A 19,215-nucleotide genomic window follows, 5' to 3' on the forward strand; every position below is an offset into this window, starting at 1 on the left:
AAATTAAACTCTACTCGCACAATTACACATTAAAGCAGGCTTTGATTCAGAATCCTTTTGCTTAATTTTCATCTTCTGTGTTTGGATTTAGTGCCCAAACACCTCTCTCTGAAAATCCTAAGGAAATGCCCACATGCTTCAGTGGGATCAAGGCTATACCACTACCTGCTTACTGAACAACTACTGATACAGTGTTTAAACGGCATGAAATCAATCAAAATACTCCAAACCAAACAAAAAAAAAAAGAGTGACAATAATATTTTATGTATTTTTTACTTTCTCTAATGGTTCTAAATGACTTAAGTAAAAGTTAAGAGTAAAATGGGTCCAGGCATATATACATGATTTCTCTTGTAACTCTTTTTAAAGTACATATAAATGATTGGTGCTGATGAATGGTAGACAGCGTCACTGTTCATAAAAGAATCTATAAATCTTACCTCTGCTTTTATTTTATTGTCTCCGAAACACAAGTGTTGTAAGTAGGCTGCAGCATTGGACTGTACTGAGGGAAATTGATGCTGTAACATCTGTATAACTTCTGGAAGCTCGGGATCTCGCCATCCAAACTCTCTGTGCAAAAACAAACATGAAAGATTCATCAGCAATTCTGCTATTAGTGGACAAATGTGGCAACAGTTGGGCCAACAAAGAAAGACATGTCTAAGTAAAATCTTGACTTTTTTCCTATTATTTTCAAAGCAAATATTAAATCACATATGAAGCTATTCTTCATTTTAAACTGTACTTCTCTGAAAAAAAAAGGTTATATAAAGTATAATTAAATAACTTCATGAATTAGGTCTCTAAATGCTGAAGTTTCCTAAATAAAAATGGCTAAATGAAATCTCAATATAAGAAAAGAAAGAAGATACACGCTTATACCATTATATTAAAATTAAAGTATGGACCCCAGAATCAGAACCACAAATGGTTTGCTATGACATGGTAGTTTGTCAAAAAACTCTTTTTACTTACTGCCATCTTTATTTGATATAAATTCTTATATTCTACAGAAAGCAATACCCTATTTTGTCGTTTGGTTTATTTTTTTCCAGATACGGTCCATGCTCAATGTAAAGCCACACAGTTCTGGCCCTGCTTGAGCAGGGGTTTGGACCAGATGACCTCCAGAGGTCCCTGCCAACCTCAGCCCTTCTGTGATTCCGTAATTTTACAATTACACAATACACATTGAATTACTTTGAAATGTTCATTCATACTACTCAATCTAAAGCAGCTAGGGAAATACAAAGACTCGGTCTTTGCACTTTTCTTTAATCCAATAAAGCATTAAACACCATTAGCATCAAATGAAACAACTGAATCCAAGTGTGTTGAACAAATCTCAGCAGGTATTCTGCAGCTCACTCTGTCACTTCAGGTAAATTTTTCCAATCTGTGTTCCAGGGTAAAATCATTCATGAAAATGGCTTTAGACCTTGCGTCCCAAGAGCCAGACACGCACTCAGCCACTCTGCATGAGATATTTCATTCTCACATGCCTTTTCCTTAAGAGCTAATTTTTTTGAGCCATATAAATATTTTCACCATCTTCCATCTAATGCTACACGTACAAGGTAATAGAGGGAAACGAGGGGGAAGTGGCGACTTGTGAAAAAGGCTGTAGGTTCTCTGTTGCAGTAACCATTATCACCTGGGAGTTCATTGCCAAAAACCCACACAAGAGCTGTCGCAGAGTCCAGCTACAATATTTCAAAAAATATTCCTGATTATTAGCTTCCTCTCCTTCTGGAGATTCTGCTGCACTGAGGCCAGGTGGGTGTATGTCACTGGGAGAATTCACCTGCATTTGAGTAATGCTTACAGTAGCTCTGCAGTCTGTCTCAAGTAAAATGAGGCATCACACTTCTAAGTACAATGCATCTCCAAAACATTTCATTGAGAAGAGGCTCCTTTTACAGTAATAATGAATTACTACAGAACTGAGGTATTGTTTGTTCTCTTCTCGTATGGGATGTTTGCCAGGTTGAGAGTTGTCATTAGTTGTATCTTTATGAAGATCCAGAATATAAATGGGAGATGTAAAAAAATATACTCCGAATTTCATTGGCCATTTCTCTTCTGACAAAACAGATGTTAACTCATGAATATTAAATTTCACATTAAGTGTTTAATTCAAAGAAACCACAAAGACATAATAATAAATCACATATGGACTATTCCAGTAAATCTTGGGATTATATTGACTTGACATAATATAGTATACTATGTTGGGAAGCTTCCACAACAGACCTTTCGCATATGTTCAGACAGATCTTAACACTGAATTGGTGTTTTGAAAAGTCATGTAACACTGAGTCTAGAAACTTCAGCAGCAAAGATGGCAAATGCCACATTTTCTGTGTATACCAGTTTACTATGACTCTTAACACGTGAAAAGAAGTAATTCTTTGGTTAAGTACTGACTTCTGTTTAAGAATTGGTAGTACAAACCCATAAACAAATCATCAATTGACAGGTGATAGAAACTATGTTATCTGACCTGTTAGCTTCCTCTTGTACTTGCTTTCTAACAGTTAACCACGTTAACATGTTAGCAGGTTCTTCAAACACATTAGACCTGCCTCCCATACACATGGCTCTCAGCCAACCAAAGACATCTTCCAGAAAATATTTTTAAATAAAAATAAACCCCCCCCCCCCCCCAAACCCCAACCCACCAACCTTACTGAGGACAAATTAATTATCCTAGCTCTGCTTACTCTCACTTTCAATCCTAGATGCCAAGTGCAGGTGTCGGTATTTTGGAGAAGATACAAAATACCCGAGGAAAACAGCTCGTATGATGAGACAAGGGGAAACATTTGAAATGAGTTGTTTTACACTAAATAACTACACTTCAAAGTGTTGGAACTTTCTTCTGTCACCAAATTCTCTCCCAAAGGAAATCTCCTCCTTCATACTATGTGTATTACTTGGACAGAAAACAAACAAAAAGCCCGTGCTGTGCAGTAGTACGCCATGGACCCTGACAACCAGCTCAGGTTCTGCTTCCTCTTTGTCCTGGAACCCAGGCCTGAAGAGCCATTGAGGGGGGCAAAAGGATGTACCCTTCATCAAAGGTACAGTTAATTGTTCTGATGAACCTGCAGTTTTAATGTGGCATTTGCATATGAAAACAAGGCTGTGTCTACTTTTCCCCTCTGATTTCCCAGAAGAAATGTTAGCAAATATGTGATGGAAATGGTTGTGTGCACATTGGACACAAGTAGAAAATCAATTTAGAAAAGAAACCCTTAGCACTGAATACCGAGCTTGTCATGTAACCAGTTTTAGGAAAGATATTGAAAAAAGTACGAGAAAAAGTTTAAAAATTTAGCTCCAGCATGCACTGTCACTTCAGGCAGATGGTCTCTAAGATGATTATATTTTTAGTAGTTTCTAAATGAAATACGGTAGCTATATAAAACAAACAAAAACTTCTGTCAACAGTTAAGGCTGATTGAATAACTGTGATAATTTTAGCAGCCTTCAGGGCAAGCAGGACTAGTTTCCAGGGGTTTAAATTTTTCATCTGTTTTATACAAGCCTCTTATAGGTGGAAAAAAAAAGTGAGCTAGAAAACCAGTATTTTTTTAACAAGTTTGCAGCTCTATTAACATTTGCTCTCTGTGCTCAGCTGACAGCATCGACTCCAGCCATAAAAACCTCTCATATTTACATCCTATTTGCTTTTGAGTAGATTATCATGTAAGAAATTACATTTTCCTCCAAAACGCTTCCAAAAATGAATAGTGGGTTCATTTGTTAGGCTGATGAAAATTGTAATGACAGGTGGTTCCAGTCACCTCTATCAACCCTCATTCACAGACACTGAACCCATTCTAATAACCGTTTATTGCTTTCCCTCTCCTCCCCTGAGAGACACTGGGATCAAGGCCGGACTGCATAACCTGCTTTACGGAACAGACACAAGAGCTCTCTCTGTAGGCTGGCAATCAACCGCCTGTCACAGAAGCAACCTTTGATTTTTTTCCCTTTCCATTTTTAATAGCCACTGATGCTTGAAATCAGAAAAAGTACCTTTCTTACACACCTTTAATTTTACATTTTTGGTCATTTTAGGACAAATCTGTATGATTTTGAAATTCGTATTTCAAAGTGCTGTTGCAAATTTCGAAGTAAAGTTCAAACACAACCAAGTCCACAGATTTTCAGCTGTGTTGTTTGCACAAGCAAGGGCTGGGAGTGGGAAAAGTCTTGAGATTTTTTTAGGTCCACATCAATACAGGCTGTCGGTAAGTTTTCTTCTAATGGCAAATATGAATTCACATAGGAGCCAGTGTTCTTGATACAACTTGATAAAAATGAAACTGATATCCATTTTCATTAAAACTTAGTGTGAAAAAGCCGTGGAACTGTTCTGCAACAGAGGATATTATACCTGGTGATATTTATTTATTAGTGGATAAATCATTATATAGGCTATTGAAATGATTTTTCTCTGTTTCATAAAAATATCTCCTTCTTCTACATTTTTTCATTTGAGCATAAAGAAAGGTGATCATACACCAAAGCTCCGTAGGCAATGTTGCAGATGAAGTTCACAGCAACCACGCTTCGGTTTGAGATTGTACTTTTTAACCACTACTTTAATTTATACCGCATTCTCTATCACTCCAAAGTCAATGGAAAAAGTATGTTCAGAGGTGGCTTATAAAGAATTTCTACATATGAATTTACAAGCACAAATCAAATTACTATATTGAACTTTCCCAGAAGCTGATACTAATTTACATTAAGGAGAATGTGCTGCTGCCTTCTTTTCACACTCGTGCATGTCTGAGACGTACAGCAAACACGGGTATTTCTGGAACACACAAAATTAGGTGTTTGTTGGCAAACTCCTCAAGGCTTTCAGTCTTTCAGATGGGGGTCAAGTAATTCTGTGTTCTTTGGTTTTCGGTACTTTATCGTGACTATGCACCTGCAATATCATAAGTGGTATTTAGTGTATATGCATCCAGCATGTAAGTACTTAGTTCTTTCCTCCCTTAAAATATACTAAACACAAATTTCAGCTTGCTGACGAACATAAAAAATAAAGGTAGATATGCACAGCAAATGAAGTCTCTACCTTCGTTTGCTACATAATGAGATCCAAAATATTTTACCTTTTGTGGAGCGCACAAGACACGCTGATGTTGTAATCACTTTAGCATGAATTACAGATATCTAACTGTCAAACTGGCAACCGTACATTTTACTTGTATGATACATATTTCAAGTAGAAATAAAAGGTTAAGTATGTTAATTTGCTACTTGTGGCCATTGTAATTTCAGAATAGGAAAACCGAGAAAAATTCCAGCAAAACAATAATTAAAGAGAGATTCAGAGTATGCTTCCCATTAGCTTTGCAATATATTCATTTCTCAAGCTTTTGTATAACTGATTACATCTTTTTTTTTTTAACTTCTACAAGTAAATAGCAAAACTAATTAGCTGCACACTATTAAGTTAATGCACATTTATCTACAACAATTCAATTCTGACTGTGAAATAATCTTTCTAGCCCGTAATTACACTCCAGCTTAATTAGCATAATTTCCACAGCACATTCTTTAATAAAGAAGCTGCCATAAGTGTTGGTCTTAAATATCCAGGATATTCTAGACAAGTAGAAAAACGGAGACAGGCAGAGCTGCAGTAAACACCTATTATATTATCAAGATGGTACATGCAAAATAGAGTATGAATTCAATACTACCTGAACTATCACAAGCATCCGACGATGCTTTTGCAGCAGATAAGCAAAACACTTAAAGGGCTTCCAATGTCCCTCAGTCATCTCACTAGAAGCAGCCTCACATCCTTTGCAGCTTCCTTCATCCCCTGTCACTGGATCTGATTCCCCTCAGCAAGGGCAGCCAGCAGATTACTCATTATCCTGTTCAGTCCATTAGTTTCCTTCAAAAAGAAGGTGGCCTTGCATCTCTTACACTAATTTAAGTGGGGGCAGTCAGTTCCCACTGAAGAGAGTCACTGTAGGTGAAAAGACAGATCAGTCTCCAGGTTAGTTTAGCATTTGGTTTGCTGGTGAGGATATAGCAACGAGAATCTCTGTTAGTAGCACCCAGGCCTGTTATGGAGTCTGTATTCCCTGGTACTCGGACTGACATCACCAAACTAGTCTTCTATGGGTCGATGTGGACAACGTGTATGTGGAGGTACAAGGACAACGGCGTCTGAGTAGTGCTGTGCTTGATGTGAACAAGGAGTTCTGGGGGAAAGGCTCTGCCTCCCCTCAGCAACCCTCTGACTCGTCTGGGTCTTCTCCTGCCAAAGCCCACCATGCACTGGGTCTCAGCGTGTATCAGATTTCTGCGGCTGGGCTATGAAATGTAACCTTGACCGTAACACAGCCGTGACAGAGTCTCTCCTGACAGTGAAGAACTCCAATGGAAAAATACTTTGCTTGTGTCTTCACCTAACTGTTTCTAAACAATAGCAGCTTAAAATGAATTGTTATCTGAAGTGCTCTTGGGTTCTGTGAAGGATTTTGACTAAATAGACGCTGTTGGTGATGACGTCCTTGCACTCTTCCATAGTTACAATTGGTATAAAGATAATTTCACCTGTGAAGGATTACCATTTATTGTGTGAGACAATGAAAGACACTGAGCAAGATTTTCCTAATCACCAAGGTGATTTAAAGCCAAAGTCCTATTTTCATGTAACCTCATAAAGAATTTCAAATTAATCGGGTTTCCAAGATGCCTAAGACTCTCCTGAAAATGTAGACTTCAGCTTTTAAATCACACAGGCACTTTTAATAACTTTACTCACTCTAATTAACTTTTTATTTTGAGGTTCATGCTATTAAGCAAGTCCAGGACCAAAATGATCTCTGCATACTAATCAGTCACTGACTCCTGATGCCGAAATGTAACGTACAAGGAGAAGTCCTAAGAATTCAACAAAGCAACAGAAACTGATAAATCAGTTCTTGGGGAAAAACAAATCTGCAATGCCTATTTCAACTTCTTGCTTTCTTAGGAATACGGACAACTAGGCAAACTCTGTTGGACTAGAATTTAAGATAAGGAAACACATCATAAACGAGGCTATGAAATCCCTTTTGAAACCAGAGGTTTCAAAAGCACAGGGAAAACTGGAGAAGATGCCCCAGGAAGGCGCTCCTGCTGCCTCCCCCCTGGGAGCAAGGCAATCTGACTCGGAGGCAGCCACCGCTTTGGCAGACGCGGGGAGAGAGGCAGCAAGGCCATGCCGAACTAGTCCTGCACCTGCAAAACCTACCTGGCCCTCCTGATCCGGAGGATGCTCCTGGGACAGGCATCTTGCTGCCTGCTCTGAACCAGCACCAGCCAGGCCTGCTTACAGCTGCAGCCCTGCGGCTCCCATCAGGACGCAACGCAAAGCCGAGAGCAGCTGAGCCTTTTGTTTAAAGCCATCCCTTCGAATTGGAGTTAATCAGAAATCAGAAGCGAGCTTGTCAGCAGCCAAGGAATAACCTTCTCTAGAAGGTTAACTTTTCTTGTCATAGTTAAGACCAGAATACACAAGCAATAAAAAGTCATAATTTCCAACAGACTTTAATCACCTTTGCTAATAAAATCTCACTGTAGCTATCTGTTTAAAGTCAGGTTATCTAAAAAGATACTAAGGTAGCCGAGATTATCAAAAGATGGTAATGGTTTTGGCTGCCAGACTACAGGGGCCTGGCTGGGACTGAGTCTTTGTTTGTCAAGCTGTACATTCAAAATTAGTGCACCTAAAATTACTAGCTAATTTTGAAAATCCTGGTCTGCTATGTTTGTCATGTTCTTTCTCCTTGACGGTTATTTAGCTCTGCCAATTTTTCCTTCCAGAGCATCAGAGCACTGAGAAGCGAAGAAAGAAATTCAGCTTCAGCCTTCAGTCCTGCAGCGTCAAGTCAGGAGATAAAGAGTTATGGCTTGAAGACATGAGATAAAAGCAAAGCAATATACTCACAGCCACAAACTCAATGAATTAAACTAAGAAAAAAACCCTGTAGGTCAGGCAGAGATCATGGAGAGCAAGCACAGCAAGAGACAAGGAAATGGGAGGCATAAATGCATTGTTATCTTTCCCACGTCATTTCATCTCTCTATACATCTGTTCTCCTACCTATAAAAAGAGGCCCTTCTGAAAGGCTCTTCCGAAAGATTTTTGAGAGCTTGCTGTAAAAATCACTAACTCGAGGGCAAGATATTATTACAAGTGCTGCCATAGAGGTGCAGAGAAGTCCCCGAGACTGGGAAGATTTTAAAGAGGGTGAAGATCTAAGACAAAAAGAACCATCAGGAGGCAGATTATTGACTACAATTTGTTAAGCAAGCACTGTGCAAAATGAAAATGAGAGAAGCTTAGTAAAAGGCAATTTGTTTCACATGCCTGAGGAGGTTCTGTTTTTCATTTGCATCGTCAGGTGTTTTCCTCTTGTCTTAAAAACTGAATTTCCTTGGAATAGGTCCCTCGTATCCCAGTACTGAGAACAGATGCTGATCGGACAATATATACACAATACATATCTAAGAGAGAAAGAGACGCTTAAAAAAAATTCCTCCAACTATTAAAAATAATCCCAGTGTATGCAGCTGCAAGAACGGTCAATGACACACACTCACCGAGGATGGTGTTTAATAAAATGACACCTTAGGTCAGCATTTTACCTGTTCTGCTACCGAGCTGTCAATAACGTACGCGAACGCACCTCACAGCTGAATACCTGGGGACGTGTCACGACTGTTTCAGCCAGTTAGAGTTACTACTTTTGGTTTTTAATGTGATAATGGAATGACTCATTGATACTGAGATGTCAAAAGGAAGACTCAGCTGCCTGAAAAGTTGGGTTTTACTTTACATACTCACAACAGCAATTTTATGTCAAATCTTGAACAAGTCTGGGAGGTGCAAACAGTATAGCCGAGTATTTACTGACACCACTCACCAGGCTCACCAATACCTATCAGCACGTATCACTGTCTATTCAGGTGTCCCAACTGTTTATCAGCTGTTACGTATCTAAACACTACTCCCACCACCTTCCACAAAAACACTTTCACCATCCACTGTAACCAGGCAAGAAGCTTACATTTCTGTTGGCATTGATTTCTTTCTGGGTCAACAAGGGATAACATTTTGAACTGTCAAAATTTTTGTTAACAACGTGACTGCTCAGCACTAGATTTACTTTTCAGACATTTTAATTTTTATATTGAAGCCACATCTTTATTCTATTTATTCTTTATTCTATTCTAAGTGATAACAAAATTAAATTATCAGTTTCTTTTTTAATTGAAACTACTTGCCGTGTATTTTATTAATTGCAATTTATTGGTTAAGAGTTTGACACTGTTATTTTGTCCAATGTATTTTTTGCAAAACTGCTATCTAAAACCTTACAAGGCACAGCCTTAGACTCTCGGGCCCTGCTTCATAAGGAAAGCACGACGTAAATGAGGGAGACCCAGGAACATGATAGAGGCTTTTCCGTTATCCTGGAGAAGACTTTTGAGAGTTGGAGATCAAATACGCTGCGTGGTTATTTCATGAGTGATTGATTAACTGATCCTGGAAGGAGGACACAGGTTTGGTAGAAGTCCTCTGGGGTATCGATCAACAAGTAGAAGTAACACTGAACCAGGAAACAGGTAATTGAACTAATCAAGCTATTTTTGATCTTTTATTCACAGTTCTGGTAAGTAATCATTACGAACGCATTTATCCTCCCATGTCTTTCCAAGACTATCTTCAGCTGATCTTAAAACTGATGAGCCAAATGACGTTTCCCTAACTTTACGAGTTTATTGACACACTGCAGGCCTATCTTCTTCCTGCTTTCTACACATCTGAGAGTAAGGGTTTTAAGGAAAAACTGCTCGAAAAGGCATGCTATGAGGCAAAGTTATGAGCCCTGCACATTTAAAACATACCCGCCACCTGTTTCTTTGGTGGGTAGCCAAAGGCCCACGAGCTCCAGCGATGACTGGACTAACGGACAGGCAGTTCCTTACACCTCAAAGTGTTAAATCAAAGAACTACACCACAGTTTACTGGGACTTAAACAGCCCAATGCCCCATTTGAACTCAGGAGCAGGCAACACTCACATAAGTTACCCTCCGTGACTACCTCAGGCCATTTGAAGCCCAGAGAAGTCAGCCAGGAGCCTGCCCAGGCTGCTGAACATTCCTCTGGAAAGAAACCTGCATCTGCCCACTCAGAGCGCGACTGGATCAGGGGTGTTCAGCCACGAGACACACACTGACTGATGTAGCTGCTGAAATAAATGATCAGAACAGTGTTAGCAAACCCCACTCTGTAGAGATAACACCTCAGGAAATGTCAAAGCACAATGAAAACGTTCTTTAAAAAAAAAAAAAAAAGCATGGCACACACCACTATGTAACACCAAAGCTGCAGAATGTCACATCTCTCCCTATATTCTAAGGCTTTCAGAGGTTTTCTAGAGCCATTTAAAAATCTTGAGACATTCTAAATGAAATTCCAGAAATTTAAAATTTAAAATCCATAATAATTCAAACACTTCCTAGAGCTGTAATGGAGACAGAGTACTAAGCAATAATTATGAATATTTTCATGTGATCTGTTTTGAACCATACTGCATGACGATGTTTTAAGGCTCGTTATTGCTGAAACTCATATGGGACACCAGAAGTGAGTAAGACCATTCAGCACACAACTGAGTGACAACAAGTGATGCAGCTTAAAAATCTTTGCCTTTCTCTGTGAGAACATGAGATTCACTTGGCAGTGCTGAAAGCTAAGGACTAGTCAAAGAACTACACAGAAAAATCAAATCATGACTTGCTTTCTGTAAAGACCTGGCGTAAGGTATATTCAGAGCAAGCTGGCCTCCAAGTACCTGTTGATACCCACATTCCCGTTTCAAAGGTGGGCATACAGACGGGAAGCAGACAAAACAAAACACCGGCTATTCTCCCTTCCTCAAACTAAAACAAAACCCAACTATATAACTGCCTGCTCTAAGAATGTTGTCCTACCACTGGTAGAGGAAAGGATGTGGAAAAGACAACAACATATTTGTGCAGAGCAGGGAGTTACCAGATTTTAACTCCGCAAGCTCCAGTGAGAGAAGGAGCAATTAGCTGCAGAACACTACAGCCCTGGGACAGCGTTCTGAACCACGCAGGCAGAGGATGCCAAGGCAGTACCAGCAGCTCCTAAGACACAAGCCAGTTGTACCACACAATGTCCCTAAGGAGCACTCAAATGTGCAATCAGTCTGGAAAATGTGTGCTGCATGAAGTTTTCTTCAGTTAATCACTTGGATTTCTCTGTTTATGTATATGTATACACACACCTACAACCTTCTACTCAAGCTTTTTGTCTTTAAACAGGATATTCACTTTCTGTATAGAAGTTCTGCTACTGTTTTTATTTCAGTAAAGAAGGTGAAAGCAGCAGAAATGAGTTTTCTTCTCCTTTAAATAGCCATCAATCTTAGGTACAGATACAGAAAACATTACCAGTTACAGGCACTTTATTATTTTCTTTCTAAAATCTTCCCACACACCTTGAAACTGACAATTAATAGTGCTAAATTTTGTGGAAATATCAGTATACTAGAAGATAATGAGGTCCAACTGTCTAGCCAGGCACAGAAATAGGGGAAAAAAAATTACAGCATCACCAACTTTACTATCATTCAGATTTAGAAAAGCACTCACCTGTACACAGGAGGTTAAACAAAAATGGACCAAAAGCAAAAGATGTCTTTCTGCACCAGCCAACTGGACCCTGGAGGTCTAAAGTTTTTCTAACACATTTAACATGCCTTTTCTATTTTATGGGAAAAAATGATTGCAAAAACATTTCAGTTTATATACGAAACCGATGTTCAAATACTTCTCATATTCTTCATCTAATTCAAGAACGGACTTACCTGAAGTGGATGAAAAACTAGCATCTAACAAATACAACAATCCTTACGTTGCTAAACACAGTAGTTTAATCAGTATCTTTGCAACAGAAAGGAGATCAAATTGATGCCACCGCAGGACAGAGGAGCCACATCCACGCAAAGCATTCTGACGTGCACCGCTGACACTCGGGACCAAGTGAGCTGTGTCCTGCTTCACACAACAACTGAGGACAGTCAGTGTTTAGAAGGACAACATGGCTTTGCTTTTGCAGTATTTATTAAAGAATATTTTGAATTTGGAATTATATCAACTGTCTGTTGTTGATACAGCACATGCTTACATTAGTTTTCTTTTTTCACTAATAAAACAAGAGGAACAGCATATGCTGTTAACATATCTATATCCAAATTTTTCTTTCAGGCTGTACATATGTGGCTGTGACCATGAATTCAAACCAGGTTTAAGACACTTGCACAGGGAGCTATCTAGCTCTTAAATGTTTCTTAGCCATGGCTATATATGAAGAAAAAATGCAAGCATTTACATTTCTTGGTAATAAAAGTCTACCCACTGCATTTTTTGGTTTCTTTCTTACTGTAAGAGAAATAATACACAAAACTGATATAATTAATACTTCAGTTCTTAAGGAAAAAACTTATCTAGATTTTTAAAAACAATGTCTTTAAGTATAGCTCAGGATACATTAACATGTTTTTATTTGTATCTGTGCAATATAGATAGCATCAGTCAGTCACAGCATGGTAACCACTGAGCTCCACAGATTTAGAGGTTTTGACAAGTTCCCAGGTATTTTTCTTAATGGAACTTCAGTTCAGTTCAATCGTTTGGCCACACAGCTTTTTCACCACCCCGTGGCCAAGGAAAATTTGGGATCAGCGCGTCACACTCAAACCCGCAGCGGGGCAGCTGCCGGCATTTCGGCTCAACGGGGAAACGCGTGCATTTGAACTGCGAGAGCTACCCAGCTCCGAACACACGCCATTTGTGTGCAATGACATTCTGTTAGCAAACTGCACTACTGAGCAATCCCAACTTTATTAGATGCTTAAATCCTAATTTGTTTCAGGCTGACATGACATACTACGTTTCGGCTCCTGCTGTTAGTGATATTGTTGCAATGAAGAAAAAAACCCATCTGTATCTTCCCACACAGTCAGTGACTGTGGGAATCTGTGTGCTAATGGATTTTTTTTGCTGCTCTGGAGTGTGAAGACATTAAAATTTATCTCTACCACAAACAGCATGAATAAGTATTTAGATTTTCTAGCAGGGTTTTTTTTCTTTTCTTTGGTAGCATTTTCACTGTACAAATGCACATTTTATCGGACAATTATGTTTTCCTAAAATCTCCAGTCTTCTCCTACATTTCTAAATGTCGGAATGCTGCTGTGGATCATGTAGCTGCGTTGTTCTACTTGTTTATAAATCAAATGTGCTAAGTTGGACTGGCACTGTTGGGGCAGTATGGAAAATGGTGGTTGACTGTGGAGAATCATAGACAGGAGCTGAAAGGCTATTTGGAGCACACTTGTTAACATCATTTAGGACTCACAAAGCAAAAGCTCAGATGACAGACAGTTAAGGACTAACACACTTCCACAGAGGAAAGGACAGGATGAGGTTAACCTCAATAAGTCTATTTAATTAATAAAAAAGGTCCTACTTTATGAGTGGGCAGATTCTCCAGTAAGAAAACATGGCATACTGCTGGATTACATTTTAAGAAGACTTTGTGAAGTATTGCATACAGACTAAAACCTTTCACTGCATCACAGATTAAGGTCTACAGTTTTGAAAACAGCACTAGCAGAACAGGCACTTCCTGATTCTCCTGATATATGGCATAGAGCCACGTTTTCTCACTTGTATCTAAAAAGAATACAAAATATAAAACTTAATCCACTACTTATTTTTCTCACTAATGGCAATGTTAACCCACATTACGTTCAGCATGAGTAAACGGTTGTCATTAAGGGTTTTGGCCTGAAGATCCTTGTTACTTCAATAAAACTCTGACTTCCGAAGCATTTGCAGTTTGCAGTATGACATGGGAAGGTCTGATGAAGATAAACACACCCGCAACAGGCAGGACGTGATACTGGCTAATTTGGGAGGTATTTCAGGACTTGCCCTTTGAAATGCTAAGGAACTTGTTAAGCTAAATCAAAGTTGTCAAAAATGCCATGTGAAGTTGCATGTTAGAAAGTAGGAAAAGCCATTCGGGGTTGAGCTGGCGGTTGGTTCACCTCAGCCATTCCTTGCAAGTATCGCCTCCTTTTTATTGTTGCTGTTGACCAAAGAACAGCCATTTTAACAGAATGACCTGTTATCACTACAGGACCCTTGTTCTTGCCTCATACCAGCTAAAAACGCATCATTGTGTATGTGAAGTCAGGATTTTTTCTACATACATCAATTTATATTTACCCAAAATGAATCTCCTCTGGTTTTGATGTTGCATGACAATTTTTTTCATTGCCATTTCTATAAGCTTGATGCAAACGTGATATAGACCTGAGCTGCTCAGACCTGCTTTGAAGCCCTTTCAGAAAACAGGCACCACATCAGACAGTTTCTAGGAGATAAAAGGGGGAAAGATGATCACACCAGAGCCTACAGTTTGGCTATTTTTTTTCCGAGTGTTCTTATTAGTCTTGGATGAACATTATCTAGTCCTGGCAATCTGTTGTTCCCAATATAGTATTTGTTCCTCAAGTTTTGCCACAGATATCATAAGATCCATCTCAAAATTTCCCGCTCCCTAAAAAAGGAGCAGGAGAGTAAGTAAAAACTTTTCACTTGTTCTTCAGATGTTTTGATGGAAATTGCTGCACTGGTAGGGAAATTCAGGAAGAAATAAATGTTCTTCTAGTGTAATGAACACTGTGATTCACAGGTTGAACTGACTGTTGGCAAAGTCCACATGAGCAATTCCACACCAAGGGCATTCTCACTGAACTGCTTTGTTACATTCTTCTCTGTCCCACGTTAGCTTCTGGCACTGCTAAACTTTGCCTACCTTCACTGCAGGATGTCAGACTCCAGAAACCTGAACCATTCTAACTGGTCACAAGTGATATTTTCCCAGTTATGGATTAAGAACTGGCATATGTAATTGATGGCCTTGCTGGACTTGTCAAATGCAAGACAAAAGACAAACTCACAAACTTGGACTGAGGTGTCTCTCGACTGAGGTGTCAAGAGCTAACAAAGGAAGCAATTAACTGGTGCTTATCTTATCAGACAAAAGTAAGGGGGAGCAGCCCATCACTGTAAACCCAGTGATCTGTGGGGCGCCGCGGAGGCTGCGCAGCCAGAGATTGCTTTGGATAAAGCACAGATGGCCCCCGAATACACATACAGAGATGCCCGCTCCGAAGGTTGTCATACTGCTGAGTCCCGCTTCTGACGACATGACATTCCATGCCAAGAGCCACTCGATACACAATAATTGACTTAGTCCCACCTTGCAAAAAGATTTCCAAACATATAAGAATTGGCACTTGAAAACTCTCTTTGGGAGGAGGAGCCGAGCGAGAACTTCACCTGACGGATGGGTCGACGGGTCTGAACTCTCTTCCCCCCCCAAGAAGGGATGCCTTTTTGGTAACAGTCTCGCCTCTGACTTTGTCAGACGTATCCTCGGGAACACATTGCTAACTAAAGCGCTAAACTATTACTTTGAGCTCAACTTTTGTAGACAGTGAATTTATCAATGGCAACCCCGAATCTGTGATACCTGTCGCTTGGATAAATCACCTATTGTTTCAACTTTGCGAAACTGTTTCAGTGAAAGCCCTTGGAAGGGCTCTGGCAGGCAAGCTGAATCTGAGAAGTGGCTACACACTTAACCCTTTAGACATAAACCATTGACCAAGTCTGGGACTAGGAGTAGACCCAGCTGCACCTAGACTCTCCTCAGAGAGAGTTTAGAATGCAAGGGGGTCTGCTCTGAACCCCGTGACTCAACAGGAGGGCTCTCCTTTTGCCGCTCATCAGACTCCCCTTACCCCCCCCTTTAACGCGACAGCATATACGTTTATGCCATGAAGAACTGGGAGAATCGGACTCCAGGCAGCGTGGGCTAAGGGAGCAACTGAGCCTACAGTGCGTACTGCTTCTCACAGCCACGTGACCAAATGGCAGGTCACCTCTCCAGCAGCGAAGGAAAACTGGGAATTTTCTTTGTAAATCCAAGCATACGAGAGAACAGGAGACCTGGAAGCCTTACAGACTAAGATTACCTTCTCAGTCTTTGTCACTAGGAAAGGAGTAAACCAAAAGTTTGAGCTGACTGCTATAGAAATGTTTATCCTGTATTACGGATGAGACAATGTAAAACCCTACACTAGATTCACTGAATCTAGAAAATGTTGTGTATTACATTGTGGGCAATCCTTAAAATCTGCTTGTTTTTAAAAAAGTTTTTTAATAAAGGTTAGGACTTGCTATCATGTCAGAATTTCAAGTTAACTTTCATAAAAATACATTTATTATGAATTTTAAAATTTTACAAATAAAAATTTTCATTTCTTATTATGTTCTATTTCCTCCATGAATGACAAACCACTTTGACATATGAATCAGTCTCACATCTATTCACTAGACAGATTCATTTTGTGATTAACAATGTTCAAATGTTGCATTCACATTCTTCCTACTTCTAAAAACTGTCTAATTATTAGAGTTGTAGAAAATCTTTTTAAAAAAATAGAATCAGAGAAGACATCTCTGGTTTGTAATTTCATTGATAATTTGAGAAATACTTTGTATCCTCTGGACAACGGGCTGGGTTTAGGGAACTGATCTGCAGATTTGAGAAGACTGATTTCATTTATGGCTCAGCGCATATCAAGGGAAAAAAAGATCAAATTTAATGTGGTGTCTCAAAAATAAAGTTTATGAAAATTTCTAAAAGCAAAATTTGAAATAAAATGCAAAGTTAATGGTTGGACAGTAAAGAACTTTCTCATTCTAAACACCGTGAATGAGAACTTCTTACCAATCCTATCTTGTGCTTCTTCACATAAAATTTGTAAATATTATAGGGAAGAGAAAAAAAAAGTATAGGTCGGATAGAGGTACTCTCAGCACTCCAAGTACTTCTGTTTCCTCAAGGAATTACGCATATCATGTTCAACAGGTAAGTCTTCACAAACCGTGTTTTCTTAGTAAGAAGCAGATTCTTTCCTGACAGCAGGTATAATTCGGATTAACAACGTGATGAAAAAAGAGCCAGTTAATAGAACACAAGCACAAGACTAAACATTATGGTAGTTTCTGGAACAATGTATTAAAAGAAAGAAGAATAGTATCTGATTTTTAGAGGAGCTACGCTCTCAGTATTGAGCTGTGTAAGCACGGCACTTCTGGAACGTAATTCTCTTCTAATGTATTGCTCATCTCTGTTCACTAATAGTTCACTTCTAACACACTGAACTTTCGCTTTGTTTTTCCTGCTTTGGTCTTTTCATTGAAGAAAAGGTCATAAACCGAATTAAGATAAGTCAAATTATAACAGTAATTCCAATTATATGTTTTAATATTCATTTTAAGTTAGTAGAGAAACTTCATAAATTTCTTTTTAACAGCAATGGTTCATGTGATCTGCTTCTCCATTACTTTCAGATTTTGCAATTTGCTTTCTCAACGAAGAGTAAAAATTTGATTTAGATAAACACAATTATTTACATTCTTTCAGCAAATGTTTGTCAGACGAACTGGAAAACAATTACACTCTGAATACCCAGAGGAATAACAAAATTCTTGCAAACAGCAATCCATTCAGAAAATTTTGATTAGCTTTTGCTTTCCTGTGTCAAGTTTAATGCACAGAGGGTGTCTGTCCATCTTCTGACTAATTCTGAAGAATATTTTCTTGCATGTTATCCTGTTTAGCTTTCGAGTAATACAATTTTTTGCACTTGACCAGAGGAAAAAAGTATTGCAAACTACTGTAGCTGAAATATCATACCTTTTAATTTACTGTCCTTATTTCTTCGCATTCTTTTTCATACACATTATCAATTTATATGTAAATATGGGTATTTTAGTTACCGACTCTTGTAGTTCTTTTATATTTCTCTATCCTTCTCCTGAGGCTTTCAAACCAGAATTGTGCATGGCTTTCACTGCTATGCTTCCTCACTCCCGCTTCACTTTGTTGATAAGGATATATCATTTAGAACGATCAAAGAGATTCTTTTCAAAAAAAGTATTTGTCCACAACTAAACCACAAGCTTTAATAATCATGCTTAATTTAAAGCCTTTCAAGAAACTCTTGGAATAGATGACAACACTCAAACTGAAAATATGTGAATTAATTTGAGTCACATTTCATGATGCACAGCATGAAATGCAAAATTGAATCCTAACAGATTTCATGTAAATATATTAAACCCCCAACATACTACCAAAATATTAAAATTGTCAGACAGAGGATTCGGAGGCTATGAAACACCAAAATTATAGATCTGTTTTCAGTTTTCTCTAGCACAAAACACATCAAGACAATCATAATGAAAAAATGGTCACAGAAGCTTTGTGATTGCTGGAAATTTATAATTGAAGTCTGAAACAGTCCCTTAGGAAGCCATCCAAGGCTACAAGCGAATAAATATAGCAAGATAAAACAGAGATAAGTAAATGAATCAATGTTTTAAGTCTTGTGTATTGGAAAAACTCGTGTCATCTACACATCTATATGTCAAAGTCTGTTCTGTTGGAACACTGCTGAATCATTCAGTGTTCAGCAGCTACGAATCCTTCCTTCTGCAAAACTCACTCCGACACAAAATATCTTTGAAAACACAAGCCATCTACTCCGAGCAAAAGAAAACAGAATAATGTACTATTACACTGCAACCAAACACAGACACGTAGCCACAGTAATGGAAAACAAAATACGTGGGTGAAAGCTCAGGAGAAATTTCTGTGATATACCTGAAGGACTACAATTGCTCTTCATAGGATGCTCCAGGCCAACTGTGGAATTAACTCACAGAACTGCCTTTAGTTCAAGTGGGAATTTCTTGGCATAACAGGGTAAGTGTCTGCACGCACTTTGCTTATTTGTGTTGCAGATGATGGACTTTTGCTTCAGTGGTCCTAAGTGCTTATGGCTACTCAGTCCAGCAAGGCCAAGGCCACAGTTTCTGGGAGCAATAATCCCCACACCACGAGAGGGATGGATGCATGGTCCAGTCAGCAACTTGGTGCTCTTGATAATACCTTATTTATGAATCCTGGTCTCAGAGTCCAGTGAAATCACGGGAAATG

General features: G+C 38.9%; 1 protein-coding gene across 9 annotated transcripts in view; it reads right to left on the reverse strand.

The window, feature by feature from the left end:
* CTNND2 (catenin delta 2) overlaps positions 1 to 19,215 on the reverse strand; it is a 694,166-nt gene that overhangs the window by 178,583 nt on the left and 496,368 nt on the right. For all 9 annotated transcript variants that reach the window (XM_075417107.1, XM_075417104.1, XM_075417100.1 and 6 more), the window contains one exon: positions 442 to 574. In XM_075417107.1, the coding sequence (XP_075273222.1) occupies positions 442 to 574 (133 nt within the window). The remainder of the gene's footprint in view (positions 1 to 441; positions 575 to 19,215) is intronic.

The sequence above is a fragment of the Opisthocomus hoazin genome, chromosome 3 (genome assembly GCF_030867145.1).
Source record: "Opisthocomus hoazin isolate bOpiHoa1 chromosome 3, bOpiHoa1.hap1, whole genome shotgun sequence".
Taxonomy (NCBI): Eukaryota; Metazoa; Chordata; class Aves; order Opisthocomiformes; family Opisthocomidae; genus Opisthocomus; species Opisthocomus hoazin.